Genomic DNA, 15,204 nt, shown 5'->3' on the forward strand with positions numbered 1-15,204 from the left:
CGGCAGGGGCATGCCGGGGGTGGGCTCCTGGGGCCCTCCGGGCGGCCAGGGGCCTGCGGGGTGCCGCCTGGCACCGGGAGGGTCTCGCCTGCGGAGGGAGCGGCCGGGCCTGCCCGTGGCCCCGGGCCCGGGACGGGGGTGGCAGAGCGGGAGATGTGTCCCCTACCGTGACGGCCCTGGGAGCAGTGCTCTCTGGCCGCCGTTGGCAGCCCCGCGGGCCCTCGTTTCTGGTGGCTCCTGCGGGCAGGGCCCTTCCCGTGGGCTCCTTCCAGCAGCACCGAGCTCCCGGCCGCTGGCGAGCCGGGCTGAAGCGCTGAACCGCTTTACCGGCCTCCGCCCCGCGGTCTCCCGCGGAGCACGAACACTGCCGAGTCGTCCCGAGACCCGCGGTTACAGTTGCTGCCTGTCGAAGGCTCCACTCGTGGCTGCCGCTCGCCCTGGCCCGTGTCCTTCTCAGGCTCTCCCGGGTCGGTAACAACGTCTTCTCTTTCTTTCCTAGCCCAGGTGGGGAAGACATCTCTGATCATGGCTCTGGTGGGCGAGGAGTTCCCTGAAGAGGTGAGTGTGAGGGGGGGCCCTGGCCCACCTCGCTGGGTGTCCTGCCAGGCAGCAGTGGGACAGCTCTGTCCCAAGTGGCACCGGCCTGAGGTGGAGGTGTCTGGGAGGTGCACACAGCTTCCTGGGGACTGGTGAGAGCCACGGGGCTGATTCAGGTGAGCTTAAGCCTGTGAGGACCCCACGGAGCTCTAGCTGAAACAGTGTTTTCTCCAGTTTGTGCTCTAATCCCTGACGTGGGGCCTTGTGTGTCCTGAGGAGGGGCAAAGGTAGCTCCCAGGGCCCCGCTTCCCCTGCTGCAGCCAGTGCACTGTGGCTGGGGGTCTCTGCACCACCAGCACACAGGTCACGGGGCCCTGCGTGGCAGGGCTGTCTGTTCCCCAGCTGTGGCCTTGGTTTGGTGGTACTGGCACAGGGTGCTTGGAAGGAACTGAGCCATGTTCCCATCTTGTCTGCCTGTTTCTGGAGACGGGCCTGGTGCTTCAAGCTGGGCCATCTACAAGGAACAGCATCCAGCCCATGTGCACGTGCCACCTGAATCATCCAGTTCGGCAGCTCATTGTCCCATCGGGGTTTGGATAGGGATCCCTCTGGCCAGGCATGTTTGTCCTGTGCCGTCAGGCAGCTTCTCCTGTTGCCCGTGAGCAGATGGTGCTCTCTGCGACATTTGCGCTAGGAAGCATCAGCTCCGGGGGCTCGGGGGAGGACTGGCTCCACGCACCTTCCTGTGCTCTCACAGCAAAGCCCGGACAATCAGCTTAGTGCTCCCAGCTGCTAGGAGGTCAGGCCAGAGAGCTGGAGGAGTGCTGAGGGCTTATCTCCAGAGCTGTTGCGGGGGTGGCAGCGCTGTCTGTAAGATGGTTTCCCTGACAGGACTCAGTGCTGCCAGGAGCTGTCTTGAGGGAGGGCTCGGGGCTGGGAGGCGGTCGGGGGTTTCACTGCAGGGACACTGGCTGTTCAAGGGCAATCTGTGGTCTGGAGCTCATCCCACCCTGGCAGGGAGGGCCCTGGGCAGCAGCTGCGTTGGGATCTGAAGTACCTTGTCACCCGTTCTCTCAGCTGCGTTCAGCATAGCTGGCTGGACCAGAGTCTGCTGCCTTTGCAGGTGCCTCCTCGTGCGGAGGAGATCACGATCCCGGCTGATGTCACCCCTGAGAAGGTCCCCACGCACATAGTGGACTACTCAGGTAGGGCCCTGTCCCTCTCACTCCCTGCTGGTCTTGCTTCTCCCCTCTTGCCTTGCTGAGGGGAGTGGGAAGGGATCCCCACTGCCAAGGGCAGTTGGTGACGGCTCTCTTCCACTTTCAGAGTCAGAGCAGACGGAGGATGAGCTGCAGGAGGAGATTGCTAAGGTGAGCTGAGGGTGAATTGGGAACAAAGTGAATTGGGGGTGTTGCGGGACAGGGGACTGTGGTGCCTGTAGCCCTGCAGCCAGCGAATGACACGTGGCTGCTCGTTCTGCCCATTAACAGCAGAGATGCACGGGCAGTTGCTTATCTGTGGATTAATGCTATTGGTTTGTTTAGGGGTTTGTTTAATCCTTCTCTGTCTTGTAAGCTGTTGTACATGGCTTGTCCTAGCCCTCTGGGGAGCCTCCAGAAGGAGAGGGGTGGGGGGCAGCTCACTGGAGCTCAGGAGGTGGAGGAGGCTGCTGAGCGGATGATGTGCTCTTAGCATTGGGATACTCCCAGTAAATTCAGAACAGGGGAGAAGTGGTTATGGAGCTTGGCCAAGACCCTCCCGCTCCCTGTATTAGGTTTCTGTGGCTGCCTCCTGAAGCCATAGCCAGAGGAGTTGGTTTGGGATCTGAAGCCCCAGGGAGCACTGGACATGGAGGGATGAGGGTTCCCATGTCCCTCCGAGCAGCCATGGAGGAATAATCCAGCTGGCTGACTGGGGTAGGCCCAGCTGCTCTTCTCTGCCCTGGGATTAACCTCAGCTCTGTATGGAGGAGGACCTCTTGATTATGGATAATAAAACTGTCTTTCCTCTGTGCATCTCACATGAGCAAAGCTATTTAATCTTGCCACCTCGGTGACTAACAGCCAAGGAGGTGGACCAGTGGGTGCAGGGGTCCTGCTCCCTCCACTCAGACAGCAAGAGTATACAGAGGCTTAAAATGGCTCCAGGAAATCCTGCCTAAAACCTTGTGTGTCCTCGGGATTAGCGCTAAACTCTCTCCTGAAAAGACCAGTGATCCCTCCTGTCTGCTTCAAATAAAGCATTGGTGTCAGCGCTGTCTGTGCGCGGTCGGGGAGGGGAGGGGGGCAGCGGCCATGGCCCAGCACAGGGCACGGGCAGAGCCATCGTGGGGGAGCACTGAGGTGTGGGAGTGAGGAACCAGGCTGTCAGGTGTGGAGGCAGACGTGCTGGCAGCAGCTCTTGAAGCAGAGGAACCAGTCTTTTCCCCGAGCAGCCCACTGTGGAGCTCGTGCTGGCGGCGGGCAAGCCATTGCTGTTGGAGGGCTGTGTATGTCTGCACGCTCACGCGTGCTCAGCCGCTCCTGCCGGGCTTTGGTACAAGTGCACCAGCAGCGTGTGGGGCTGGAGCTGCCTGGCCGTGGGGCTGGCCTGTTGCTACGGCAGGGCTGTGTCTTGGGCTCAGCCAGCCTCCCCACTGCGGCGAGGTGCTGTAGGGACCCTCGCTCACTCCCCTTCTGCCATTTCTTTCTTGCAGGCCAATGTGGTCTGCGTGGTGTATGATGTCACCAAGGAGGCCACAATCGAGAAGGTAACGGCTACCCCACCAGAGCCCTGAGCAGCAGTGCCAGAGGGGAGGGGGTTCCCAGCTATGGGTCCTTCCATGCTGCCCAGCTTTTTGTTGTGGGTGGGTACTGGGGTCCTGTGTATTGGGGGTTTGAGACCCCTGCACAGCCCAAGCTTGCTCCTGTGTTGTCTTGTTGTCCATATGTGCTGGGGGGCAACAGGCTCGTCGCATTTTTCTGCTGGCATCCAGCATCCTGGGTCTGCTCTGCCTGCTGGTGCTGGGTAATGCTTGGGAGCAGATGGCCACAGGGCCCTGCTGTCTGCTGCGGCGCCTGTGCTGGAGCTGCGCTGGGAGCTGCCTCTCCCTCCCCGGACTGCACTGACAGGCCTTTCCCTGTGCTCACCTTTCAGATTCGCACAAAGTGGATCCCCATGGTGAATGGGGGAGTTGAGAAGGGCTCCAGGTACCGTGTGTGGGGTGGTCCATGGATGCAGAATTGGGGGATTCTGGAGGCTGTGGGGTGCCCAGCACCCTCGCCACCTGCCAGGGTTGCTGAGATTAAACCAGCTTTGTGGCTAGACCACTTGCAGCAGAAGAACATGGGGGCTTTTCTCCCTTGCAGATCTAGCTGAGGCAGAGGGCCAGGGGAGAGGGTTCCTTCCCCCCTTGATCTCCTTTTAGACAGTCAGGGAGAGGAGAGGGGGCTGCTGAGGGAGTATGGAAGCACAGAAGCTCCAATCTGCTTAGGCAGAAGGCTGCTGTGCTGGATTAAAGGCTCCTAAACATATTGTTGCTGGGTGAAAGCATAAGCGGGATCAGGCAGTCTGTTTCTCCAGATGGATGCTCCCAGCCGTGGGAGGCAGGAAAGCTGCTCTGGACCTTGTGGAGGAGGGTGGGGAGGCTCCCCGGCCTGCTGCCTGGGAGCACACTTGACTGTGGTAGGACCGAGACCAAGAAAGGGGTGGCCTCACCTGTGCTCTCTGACACTCTGTCTTTCTTCTCCAGGATCCCCATTATTTTAGTGGGAAACAAGTCCGACCTGCAAGTGGGGAGCTCCATGGATGTCATTCTGCCCATCATGAACCAGTTCTCAGAGATTGAGACCTGCGTGGAGGTGAGGGAACGTGAGGTTTTCTGCAAGGCCTCCCTGAAGGGCAGGAATGCTTGTCTGGTGTGAGCCAGGGGGCCTTTGTGTTCGTGGAGGTATGCCCTGCTAATGTTGCTCTGCAGAAGTACCCCTGGCTGGGCCTTGAGGGCCTGTGCTTTAGGCTCTCTGTCCTTTGCCTTCCTTGAAGGGAGTGGGTTTCAATGCCTGCCCACTCCAGCTCTCTAGCTGTAACTGGTGTTGGGGCCACACTCAGCCCCTGTTGGCTCTGGGGCTGTGAAATGAGCGCAGCCAAGCCAGAGCACGAGCAGGAAGTTTCCCTTTTGTTTTTGTCTAATGGTGGACCGCCATTGCTCTGTGTGTTGCTGCGTGACTCGTCTGGCTCAGGGACCTCCTGTCATCTTCCTTCTGCTTCAGCCCATTGCCCCCACTCAGAGCTGTCTTTTCCTTTGAATCCCCAGTGCTCTGCCAAGAATCTCAAGAACATCTCTGAGCTCTTCTACTATGCCCAGAAAGCTGTGCTGCACCCCACCGCCCCCCTTTATGACCCAGAGGAGAAGCAGGTAGGAAGTGCTGCCCGCAGCCCCCGGAGGAGTCTCTTTCCAGTCACAGCGCTCTGCTCTGTTGCTGTGCTTGTGCCCCTGGGTGGGAGGGTGGAGGTTTTGGGCTGATGCAGCCAGAACAGGGGGGAAAGCACCTGACTCCTGTGCTCAGCACAGCCAGAGAGATCTGCGAGGACCAGGGGCATGTTGGGGCAGAACCCTTCGTGCTCCAGACCATGTGTTAGCTGTGATGGGAAGGGTCTAGGAGAAAACCTGCCTGTGGCCTGTCCTGCTTCTGACTCCCAGCTCCAAGGGACTGTGTTCTCAGCCAGTGCAGGAGGGGAACACCTCTATGAGTGAAGGTTCAGGATGCAGGGGAAAGAGCCAGGCTGAAGGTGGTGCCCTGTTTTTGTCACCATGCTTGGTCCCTTGCAGCTGAAACCTGCGTGCACACGAGCACTGACCCGGATTTTCAGCCTCTCAGACCAGGATAACAACCAGATCCTTAGTGATGATGAACTCAACTACTTCCAGGTAGGGCTGGCTGCGGAGCTGAGATATTCCCCAGTCCCTTGTGAAAGCCCCTGGAGTCCCCTTTCCTTCCAATACCAGGCAGAAAGGCTGTCCTCCTCCCAACACAGCCATCCTATTTCCATTCAGTGCTTCTGCTAAAGCACTATAAAGCTCATTTCTGTGTACGTGGGGATCTACAGGTCTTCTGTCTTCACTAAGCTTGGGCTGAATTTGCTTTGCAGTGGGAACAGCAAGAGGCTCTGGAGATGCTGAGAGTCATACTCTATTGGGATGCTGAGGAACAGGGTTTGGTCAGGGTCTGAGGCAGTAACCCCTGAGCTGGGTGGATTTTCTCTCCTAGAAACACTGTCTCCTCCCTAGGGAAGAGGGATGCTGGTGAGAGAGAGTTGTGCTGTCTGTGTGCTTTGCTGACGATGACCTTGTTTCTCTTGGGAGGTAGAAGTCCTGCTTTGGAAACCCACTGGCTCCCCAGGCTCTGGAGGATGTGAAGATGGTTGTGTGGAAGAACACCACAGATGGGGTGCAGGACAACGGCCTGACGTTGAATGGTAATGGCACGAGGGCTCCGTGCCCCTTCCAGTGAGGGATGGAGGGGCCCTGTCCTTGGGCTGAGCCTCGCCTTCACTCCAAACTGAATTGGTCCCTCTTGTCAATGCAAGCCTGAGCCTCCTGTGGCTACTAGAGCTCTCTGTCCAAGAGCCTGTTTTCCCAGGGAAAACATGGTCCCAAGGAGCAGATCCCTGAGTCTGGGTGCTTGGTTGGCCCCACTCTGTCTGAGCCACCTGATCTCTCCTGCAGGCTTCCTCTTCCTCAACACGCTCTTCATCCAGAGGGGCCGGCACGAGACCACCTGGACCATCCTTCGCCGCTTTGGCTACGACGACGAGCTGGCGCTGACAGATGACTATCTCTACCCACAGTGCGTATCCTGCCATGGGGTGGGCAGGGTGTGACATCCCCATGGTGCACAACTGGGACTCCCCAGCACCTTTGCTGGCTCCTTTCTGCACCCTGGGGTCTACTGCGTTCCTCAGCTGAGGCTGAATCCGCACCCATAGCTCACGGTCAGGTTCATGCTCCTCACCTTCGCCTGTGGGCAAGAGCTGATGTGGGGTTGGCAACGAAGACAATGGGCCTTGTTGCTGACTGTGCTGCTGGCTCTGATGTAGGCAGGCAAGGAGGTGGTGGATGAAGGCCTGTCCCTGACCAGCAAAGGGTTTTTGAAGGCTGTTCTGTCTCTGCCTGAGCTGAGGCAGAACGGCTGTTGGGAGCAGTGAGCTGGCAGCATAACCCTCTCGGCTGATTCTGCAGCTGCTGCCTCTTTGCTGCTCCCTGCCACCCTGGAGGTGGTGATCTGGCAGTAATGGAAAGGTTTGGCCTGTGAGCTGCCGCATGCTCTCCCCAGACAGCGGGGTGTGTGGGGAGGCGACAGGGCCTATGCTGGTGGAAGGCACCCTGGGGCTAGTTCTGTGCCCTGCTGAAGCCCTGGGCGCAAGGCAGATACGTGGCTACGTCATCTCCCTGCCTGCTGTGGCAGCACGGATGTGCAGAGGAGAGGCTGCTGTGCACCCCCGAGGCGGGTGTGTCAAGGAATTGCCAGGCCTGGAGACAACTGCTGGCCTTGAGCAAGGAGGGCGTGGGGAGCTGGGTGCTCTGGGTGAGATCTGGCTTGGCCAAAGATGCGCTCACACGCTCTGCCCTTTATTCAGGGCTTGAGGAGGGTCACTGGGGTCTCTTCCAACAGGTTCCGCCTTCCCCCCGGCTGCTCCACAGAGCTCAACCACTTGGGCTACCAGTTCCTGCAGCGGCTGTTTGAGAAGCATGACAAGGTGGGCAGTGCGTGGTGGAGCTGCTTGGAGAGGGGATGCTCTCTGCTAGGCCTGTACACTTGGGTGTAGCTGCTCTCCTGCCCACCCCTCTGTTCCAGGGAGCAGACGTAGCACCAGAGAAGGGCTTTCCTCTGCTACAGCACTCCCTTCGTGGCTTCTTGCCAAGGCTTTGGGAGCAGGAGGTGGTCACAGTGAGCTGTAGGAAGTCTGATGGCATGTCAAGGGCATGGGATTTTGGTCACTATCCTTGACCAAAGAGTAGCCAGTAAAGCTTAGAGCTTCAGGGGATGGGACTGAGTTAACATCAAACTGGCATAGCCCCTCGTAGTGCTTGGCTGCAGCATGCAGGGTGGCAGGGGAAGCGGGCACAGCTGCTGGCCTGCAGCCATGGACCAAGCACGAGCATCTGCACGGCTGCCAGCCCCGTGGAGGGGGTGCCAGGCCGGAGAGAGCGAGAGAAAGCAACTGATTGTGCCGTACTCTGGCTCTGGAGAGTGGGAGAAGGGGATGTATTGGATCCGCATGCACCTGCTGGGACTAGTTACTCGGATGCTGATGTGCCCCCGGGGGCCATGGGGGATTGCAACGATCGCAGAGCAGAATCTGCCTGTCTTGGGCAGTGATGGGAGTCCTGGGGCACAGGCTTTTTGCATGCTCACACGGCTCTGGCCTTGCTTCCAGTTGATTTCTGCTATTGAAAGCATGCCTGGGTCATTCTGCAGCAGCGAGCAGGGTGGTTTGTGTGCCAGGGACCCTTTCTGGAGCCCGATACTGCTTGGTATGGCTGCAGAGAGCTGCTGATGTGCCCAGGGGTTTGTGTCCCGCGTCAGCTGCTGACTCCCCTTTGTTTCAGCAGGACCAGGACGGAGCCCTGTCACCCACAGAGCTGCAGAACTTCTTCAGCGTCTTTCCCTGTGTGCCCTGGGGCCCCGAGCTCTACAACACGGTATGCACCACTGATAAAGGCCTGCTTTCCCTGCATGGATTCCTCTGCCAGTGGACGTAAGCTCAGTCCCTCTTCCCTGCCTTTAGCCATGTCACCTAGCCCTTGCTGACCTTGTTGGCTTCCCAATGCTCTCTGTCTCTTCAGGCTCGTGGCTTACCTGGATGTGCAGCACTGCCTGGAGTGCCTGGGCTACCTGGGCTACCCCATCCTCTCGGAGCAGGACTCCCAGACACAAGCCCTCACGGGTACCGCCATGCCCTCCCCTCCTGTCATGGCTCGGGTCCCTCCTCGCCCTCATCCAGCTTCTCTCCTGCCAGTGACCCGGGAGAAGAGGATTGACCTGGAGAAAGGCCAGACCCAGAGAAACGTTTTCCTCTGCAAGGTGCTGGGAGCCAGGGGCGCAGGCAAGTCCGCCTTCCTGCAGGCCTTCCTCGGCAGGAGCCTCGCGGTGAGTGGCTGCTCCCCTCCCCGGCCGCACTGCGGCAGGGCGTCCCGGCGGAGCAGGAGGCAGAGCCCTGAGGCTGGAGTGATCTGCTGTGTGACCTGCCCACGGCTGGGCCGAGTGTCCCAGCAAAGGGCTTCTCACCCCGCTCTGTGCCAGCGGTGCTGGCTGCTGTGGCTCTCGTGTCCTTAATTTTGCCTAAGGCAGCGCACCCGCTCCTTCTGCTTGTCCTGAGGAGCTGGAGGGGCTGTGCCTTTCCCGGGCAGCCATATCTCCCTGATCTCACCAAGGTGACGCTGACTTTCCCTGTTACGAGCAGCCCTGTGTTTGTGGCAGGCGCCAGCTGGCTTTCAAGTGGCTGTTACACCGCAGGGGCTTGGGGCAGTGTGAAATTCTCTCTCTTCCCAAAGCACTGCTCTTGCTCCCTGCTGTCTGAGATGGTCTTTTCATCGGTGGCAGGCCCAAAGAGAGAACCCAGGAGAACCATCCCTCTACACCATCAACACGGTGCAGGTCAACGGTCAGGAAAAGTATCTTATAGTAAGTCAGGGAGAGGAGGGAACTGCTGCTGTGTTGGGCTCGCAGCAGGGCTGGGCTGTGGCCATCCTGGCACCCCTGGGCTGGGCTGTGGCTGTTGTCATGCCAGCACAGCCTGTGTAGGTGTGAGAAACAGCTGATCTTGAGACAGTGCTGTGCCACACGTCCTTTCCCCTCCTACCCCAGCTGTATGAGGTCAGCACTGACACGAAGTTCGTGAAGCCGTCGGATGCAGCCTGCGATGTCGCCTGCTTCATCTATGACCCGAGTGACCCCAAATCCTTCAGCTACTGTGCCAGTATTTATAAGGTAGCTGACAGGGGCCCTGTGGGACTTCAGTCTTTGCGTGGCAGTCCCATGTCTCCCGGGGTTTGGGCCCTTACTCCTCACTGGGACTTCTCCCTGTGTCTGCAGCAACACTACATGGACAGCCAGATCCCCTGCGTCTTTGTGGCCTCCAAGACAGACCTGCCAGAAGCGAGTCAGCAGCCCGGGCTCTCCCCCGCCGAGTTCTGCTACAAGCACTGCCTCCCACCGCCCTTCCTCTTCTCCTGCCACGGACAGGGTCCGCCCAGCACCACAATCTACACCAAACTGGCCACCGCTGCCACCTTCCCGTTAGTATCCTTCCACTCAGGAGGCTCTTGGCTGGGAGCAGAGCTTGGGGAGGCAGGCTGTGTCTGAACCCTGCCTCCACTGCATTGCTTTTGGTTTGGTTTCTCACTACCTCTTGCTGTCATCTGCTCGTACAAGTAATTGAAACAAAAGGGCCACTTCTATCCCTGCTCAGAGAGGGCAGAGGGGACTCTGCTCTCTTCTGCCTTATGCATCTCTCTGACAGATTTATTAGATAGATCCTGCCACAGGAGTTTTTATTTCTGAAGCCTAAGATAAAAAATGCTGAAGTAGAGTAGCCAGCCTAGTTTGCCGAGGCCCGCAGAGAGGGGGTGGCAGCTATTTTCTCCTGATGAGGTGGATCAGACTGAAAAAGAGGTCAGTGAAGCGAGACCTCTCTTCGCACAGCTTCCCTTGGGAAGGAACTGCACCCCAAAAGGAGCTGGGTAACGGACAGCCAGGCTGGGCACGGGTGGTGAGGGGAGGTTTGGGGAGGAGGATGTGTCTGTGTGTGGCATCGCTCTGCCCGAGGGGCTGAGGGGGCTGAAAGCTGGGGGTAGGCGCAACAGCGGGGACAGAGCCCTCCTGGGGAGAATGTGTGGGTGCATTGGAAGACAGGATGGGATTACTAGTGAGTGGTTTTCCCTCTAGCTTCTTTTCAATAAACAACTTTATTTTTAGAGCTGACACCTTTTTTTCCCTCTGCAGTATTAAAATTTAAATATTCTTAATATATCTTAGGGTATGTGGTATAAATAAATAACGGCGTAATGGAGGGCCAGGGATTGGCTGTTCTCCCCTGATTTAGTGGAGAATGAATAATGGATACGTCTTTTCTCCTCGGAGAGGAGCACATTGATGCAGGACAGCACGTGTTTAGGAAAGGAATGTGTATGCTCGGGCAGGACTGGGCCCCTTCCCTTGCTGTGCTTAGGTCGGTGTCAGTGGCTGTGCCGGCATCTCCGCCTGCATCTGCTTCTGGGTCTCTGTGCACTTGGAGTTGTAAAAGCAGCTTGACCTAGAAAGGCAGATACATACCTCCTTCTCGTACTAATTATTTAGGTGTGCTATTTCCAGACCATGGGAGGGTAAAGCCACATCCATCCCCCCAGTGGAGCGGGGAGCCTTCATTGGGCTTGATGGTGATGCTGGGCAGCGAGTACTCTCGCTTGCGGGGCCGGGGGGGCCTCTTGGTGCTGCCTTCACCTGGGATCTATCCCCCAGCCTGGAGCTGTGCCGTGCTCACCCTCTGTCCCCCCAAGGGACACCCCAACCTCCCTGCTTGGGGTTGAAGCACTCCAGGCTGTTGGGGAGTTGGTGTTTGGACAGCCGTCTCTCTGCACCTTGCTCACTGGCCTCTTCTCTCTTTCCTTGCAGCCACTTGAATGCCGTGGAGCTGGGAGCCGCATCCTTCTGGCTCCGGGTGGCCCTGGGGGCCGCGGTGACTGCTCTGGTAGGGTTCACGCTGTACCGTGTGCTAGCCAAGAACAAATGAGTCTCTCTCCACCCCGTCCTCCCCGTGACACCAGCCTCCCCATCCCCATTGACGCCCCAGTGAGGGGCCCTGCCTCAAGCTGGTCCCTGCTGGGAAGTCCTCCCTTCCCCCCAGCCTGGATTGCAGGACCAGTAAAACAGGACTTCCCAGCACCAGCAGGATAGACCCCCTGACACTGGCCAGCCTCACCTAACGGCCTCTGCAGCCTCCTGGCCCTTGTGGCTCCTGCCCAGCCACAGCAGCCAGAGCCAGGTAGCTCTGCATGGGGAGCTCTGCCAGCAGCTGGAGGATCACCCTCATCTTTTTATTCTGTTTGTCTTTTTTTTTAACGTTTGTTTTTAAGCTCAAACATGAGTGTTTCAGTATTTGTTAGGCTGGGTACATCCCTTCCCCCGAGGGTTGTGCTGGTGCCTTCAATTTGGGGGGCACAACAGTCCCAGAGCCCCTGAGGCCCCCAGCAGCAGCAGCAGAGCGTTAATGGGCTCATGGCTTCAGCCCCCCGGGGCACACCTCCAGCCCCGGCCCTGTTTCCCTCTGCCAGTGGGAATGGAAGTGGTGGAGGGCCAGGTGCTTACACCCCGAAAGCCCCTGTGTTCTGGGGACACTCCTGGCCCCTCCTGCTGGAATGCTGTGGCTGCAGCCCCCAGGCTTGGGCTTCGAGAGGGGAGGGAGTGATACTCGGGACTTGTCCCATGATCCTCTCTCGTTTCTGCTCAAAGATACTGGAGTCCTGCAGCATTCCAGCCTCTCAGCCCATCTGCCCTTCTCCCCTGCCCAGCTGCATGTCCCGTCCCCTTCCCAGCTCTGCCCTGGCCACCAGTATTCATGGCCACCAGTATTTGCAGGGCCCCAGGAGCCCTGGTATGCTGGGGAGGGCTGCGAGGGGGTCGGGTGTCTGCTGCGCTCCCCAGGGTAGGCTGCAGTCCTCTCCTGGCAGTGCCATTGCTGAGCTGGTGCCACGCTGGCACATGGCCCGGTCCTGCTGTCCCCTCCACAGAGCCCTGGCCACACAGGCTGGCCCAGCCTGCAGGGCTCTGGGTGTTGCATCTCCTTCTACAACTGGAAGCTCTTTCCTCACCTGCCTCCTGCCCACACCCGAGCCAATGTTTGCTGCTGGGCAGCTGCTGTGACTTCAGCTCAGCGCAGATCTGGGGCCAGAGTCTCACAGCGTCCCTGTCTTCCTGAGTCCCAAAGAGCGAGGCCAGGCTGTGCTGGCCCCTGCACTTGGCTTCCACCTGTCCCTGGGCTCCCACCTTTCCAGTGCCACCAGTCTTCGGCTTTTCGAGCACACTCAGGGTAGGTTTCTTTGCAGGCAGCTGGTGGGGCAGCACTGAGGTAACAGCTGGAGGTGCTTTTCTGTATGTTTTGTCTATTTAAACTTTTTATTGTGGCCTGGAGCCAGTGAGGGGTTGAGAAGTCGCTGGGCGGCAGCCAGCATCTATTTCTTACAGGGGCAGTCCCAGGGTGGTGCCCCCATCCTGCTGGTGCCCGGTCCCCAGTGCTGGCCGGCCGGGGGGTCCCTGCCTATGCCGGAGCCGCTCTGCCAGTCTGGCACCCGCTGCCGCCCCGCTCGCTGCTGGCTGTGCTTCGTGGCACTGCCAGGGCCCCATCCCTGGTGTTTCTGTATCCCTTCTCCGTGCCCGAGCCCACCGTGCACGGCTCTGCTAGCCATGCCCGCATCAGGTGGTGTGACCTCACTCCTGGAACTGGTCTGTGTCTGGCAAAGCCATACCTTTTTAGGAGGTTTGTTCTCTACATCAAAATAAATTTTTACACACCTTCTGCTTGCACACCATGTCCTACGTCTCCTGGGGAGCAGGACCCACACCTTCTAGGGCTTTGCAAAGGGCTTGGCTGCGGTGTGAGTGAGGGGACCCCAAGGGCCTGGGCTGCCCACCCTGTTTGGGGACAGTTACAGGGATTTAGGGGGACAAGGTGTGGGGCTCCTTTGTGCTTGAGGACATGGATACCTCTGCAACAAGCGCGAGCCAGCGGGGAGAGATGGGGAAGGTGGTGGTGGGTCCCTGTGTTGCTCTGGCAGGATCTCACAGGTAGTGAGAGTGCCCCCCATCCCCCACGTGTCGTTCCACAGGTGCCATGTGCATGTGCCCCGCTCGACCATGCACACACCATCCCCACGTGCTGAGCTCACTGGCCCCAGGAGCCCTGGCAGCAGCCAGGTAGCCCCTCTCTGCTTTTGGGGTGCATCTCCTGCCACCCCAACTCCACTGGCTTGCTACAGCCCCCCGGGGGGGGGTCTGGTCTCCAGCCCCTCAGCCCTGCTGGGCTCTGTGTGCCCATCCCCGTGTGGGGTTGGGGGCTTCCCTGCAGCCACCTCCCCCCGCAACTCCTAGGGCTGTGCTGCCTCTCCTGCTTGCTCCTGTTTCCCCGTGGCAGCTTTCTCCTCAGCTGTTTCTGTCTCTGCAGGCTCAGCTGCGGGCACTGGGCACCGGGAATACAGGTGCAGGTGGGGAAAAGGCTTTTCCCAGCACCTCGAACAGGGCCTCTCCTCTGAGGCTGGATGGGACCAGACTGCTCCCCTGTGTGTGAGGGGGTCTCTTCGGGCTGCTGGGGAGGAGGAGACCCGCCACAGCAAACCAGGGCTGCTGGGGTGCCAGGGCAGGGAGGGAGCACAGCTGGTACTGCTACGCAGGGCAGGGGAGGCGATGCCAAGGTGGACAGGACACATGGTGCTCCCTGGTGAGTCCAAACCAGGCTGGGCCCCGTGGGAGCAGCAGGCCCACGTGCCGTGATGTGTATTAATAGTACCAGAGCTGCGCAGGCTGTGCCGGGGCAGGCGTGGGGCAGGGGATGCACATGGCAGGGCTGGGGGAGCTCACCACGGCCACACGCGGTCCCTGAGGAAGGAGCCTGGGCACTGCCCGCTGCCCGGCGTCTCTGCCTGTCCTGTGCCAGCCGGCACTGCCGCCAGCACAGCCCCCCACCCGCTGCCTCCAGCCCCTCTGTCCCCCGGACAGCCCTGTGCCACGGCAGTGCCAGGCTGGCGAGGGACAGCCCTGTGCCATGGCAGACCTGCAAAGCCCTGGCACTCGCAATGGAGCTGAGCTGGGGCCCAGCGGAGTGGGGATACACCACCCCACAGGACATGGCTCATGGGGCTCTGGGGGCAGCAGGGCAGGCCCCGGGGCCATGGAGCAAGTTCAAGGGGAGCCGGTGCCAGGCTGCTCAGCGGGCAAGGGCTGGTGCTGGAGGCACCATGTGCCTGGTGCCATGGGGGACGTGCCCAGCCCTGCGCTGGCCTAGGGTGCCGGGGTCAGGACAGCGGTAAAGGCTGTGGCCACCTGTGCTGGTACCTGTACTGGGATGCTGGTACCCATACTGTGATGCAGGTATCTGTACTGGGATGGTGGTACCCATACTGGGGTGCAGGTATCTGTACTGGGATGGTGGTACCCATACTGGGATGCAGGTACCACACCAAGGTACAGGTACCATATTGGGATGTGGATATCAGTACCTGGCTTGGGGGTTCCCATACCAGGGTGCAGATACTTGTACCGGGATGCAGGTACCATACTGGGATGTGTGCATCAGTACTGGGATGTGGGTACCAGTGCCAGGGTGCACATACTGTAGCAGGATCAGAGTACCGGCGCTGGGATGGGGGCACCGTACCGGGCTGCGGGGCCCCATCCCGGGATGCACGTAGCTGTCCAGGGATGCGGTACCGTCCCGGGCTGCCGGTGCCGGCTCCCTCCCCGTGCCCTCCCTGGGGCTGGTGACGGGGACTGAGGGGGATATGCCCCCCTCCACTGCACATGCACCCACCTGCCAGGACGCCGGCCAGGTAGAGGAAACTGATGCGCAGGATGCCGTGCACCATCTCCAGGGGCACCCCAATCATCAGCTGCAGGAGAGCGTTGAACCCCAACTGCT

At 59.7% G+C, this 15,204-nt stretch overlaps 2 protein-coding genes across 3 annotated transcripts in view; both read left to right on the forward strand.

Moving 5' to 3' along the window:
* Window positions 1-13,089, forward strand: part of RHOT2 (ras homolog family member T2) — a 20,229-nt gene extending 7,140 nt beyond the window's left edge. Inside the window, exons 3-20 of one of the 2 annotated variants that reach the window (XM_026858764.1) lie at window positions 499-558; window positions 1,661-1,742; window positions 1,864-1,907; window positions 3,233-3,286; window positions 3,673-3,725; window positions 4,268-4,376; window positions 4,829-4,930; window positions 5,345-5,443; window positions 5,883-5,991; window positions 6,242-6,362; window positions 7,188-7,272; window positions 8,129-8,274; window positions 8,363-8,463; window positions 8,536-8,666; window positions 9,120-9,200; window positions 9,384-9,506; window positions 9,612-9,814; window positions 11,190-13,089. In XM_026858764.1, the coding sequence (XP_026714565.1) occupies window positions 526-558; window positions 1,661-1,742; window positions 1,864-1,907; window positions 3,233-3,286; window positions 3,673-3,725; window positions 4,268-4,376; window positions 4,829-4,930; window positions 5,345-5,443; window positions 5,883-5,991; window positions 6,242-6,362; window positions 7,188-7,272; window positions 8,129-8,274; window positions 8,363-8,463; window positions 8,536-8,666; window positions 9,120-9,200; window positions 9,384-9,506; window positions 9,612-9,814; window positions 11,190-11,307 (1,794 nt within the window). In that variant the 5' untranslated portion in view covers window positions 499-525 and the 3' untranslated portion in view covers window positions 11,308-13,089. Of the gene's footprint in view, window positions 1-498; window positions 559-1,660; window positions 1,743-1,863; window positions 1,908-2,975; window positions 3,000-3,232; window positions 3,287-3,672; window positions 3,726-4,267; window positions 4,377-4,828; window positions 4,931-5,344; window positions 5,444-5,882; window positions 5,992-6,241; window positions 6,363-7,187; window positions 7,273-8,128; window positions 8,275-8,362; window positions 8,464-8,535; window positions 8,667-9,119; window positions 9,201-9,383; window positions 9,507-9,611; window positions 9,815-11,189 lie in introns of those variants that run through there. The other variant, XM_026858765.1, reaches the window with a different exon arrangement.
* A 1,741-nt stretch (window positions 13,090-14,830) lies between these two features.
* The window catches only part of RHBDL1 (rhomboid like 1), a 3,839-nt gene continuing 3,465 nt past the window's right edge, over window positions 14,831-15,204 (forward strand). The window contains exon 1 of the mRNA XM_026859214.1: window positions 14,831-14,836. Coding sequence (XP_026715015.1) covers window positions 14,831-14,836 — 6 coding nt within the window. The remainder of the gene's footprint in view (window positions 14,837-15,204) is intronic.

Source organism: Athene cunicularia (genome assembly GCF_003259725.1).
Source record: "Athene cunicularia isolate RWA chromosome 14 unlocalized genomic scaffold, athCun1 chr14_part1, whole genome shotgun sequence".
NCBI classification, from domain to species: domain Eukaryota; kingdom Metazoa; phylum Chordata; class Aves; order Strigiformes; family Strigidae; genus Athene; species Athene cunicularia.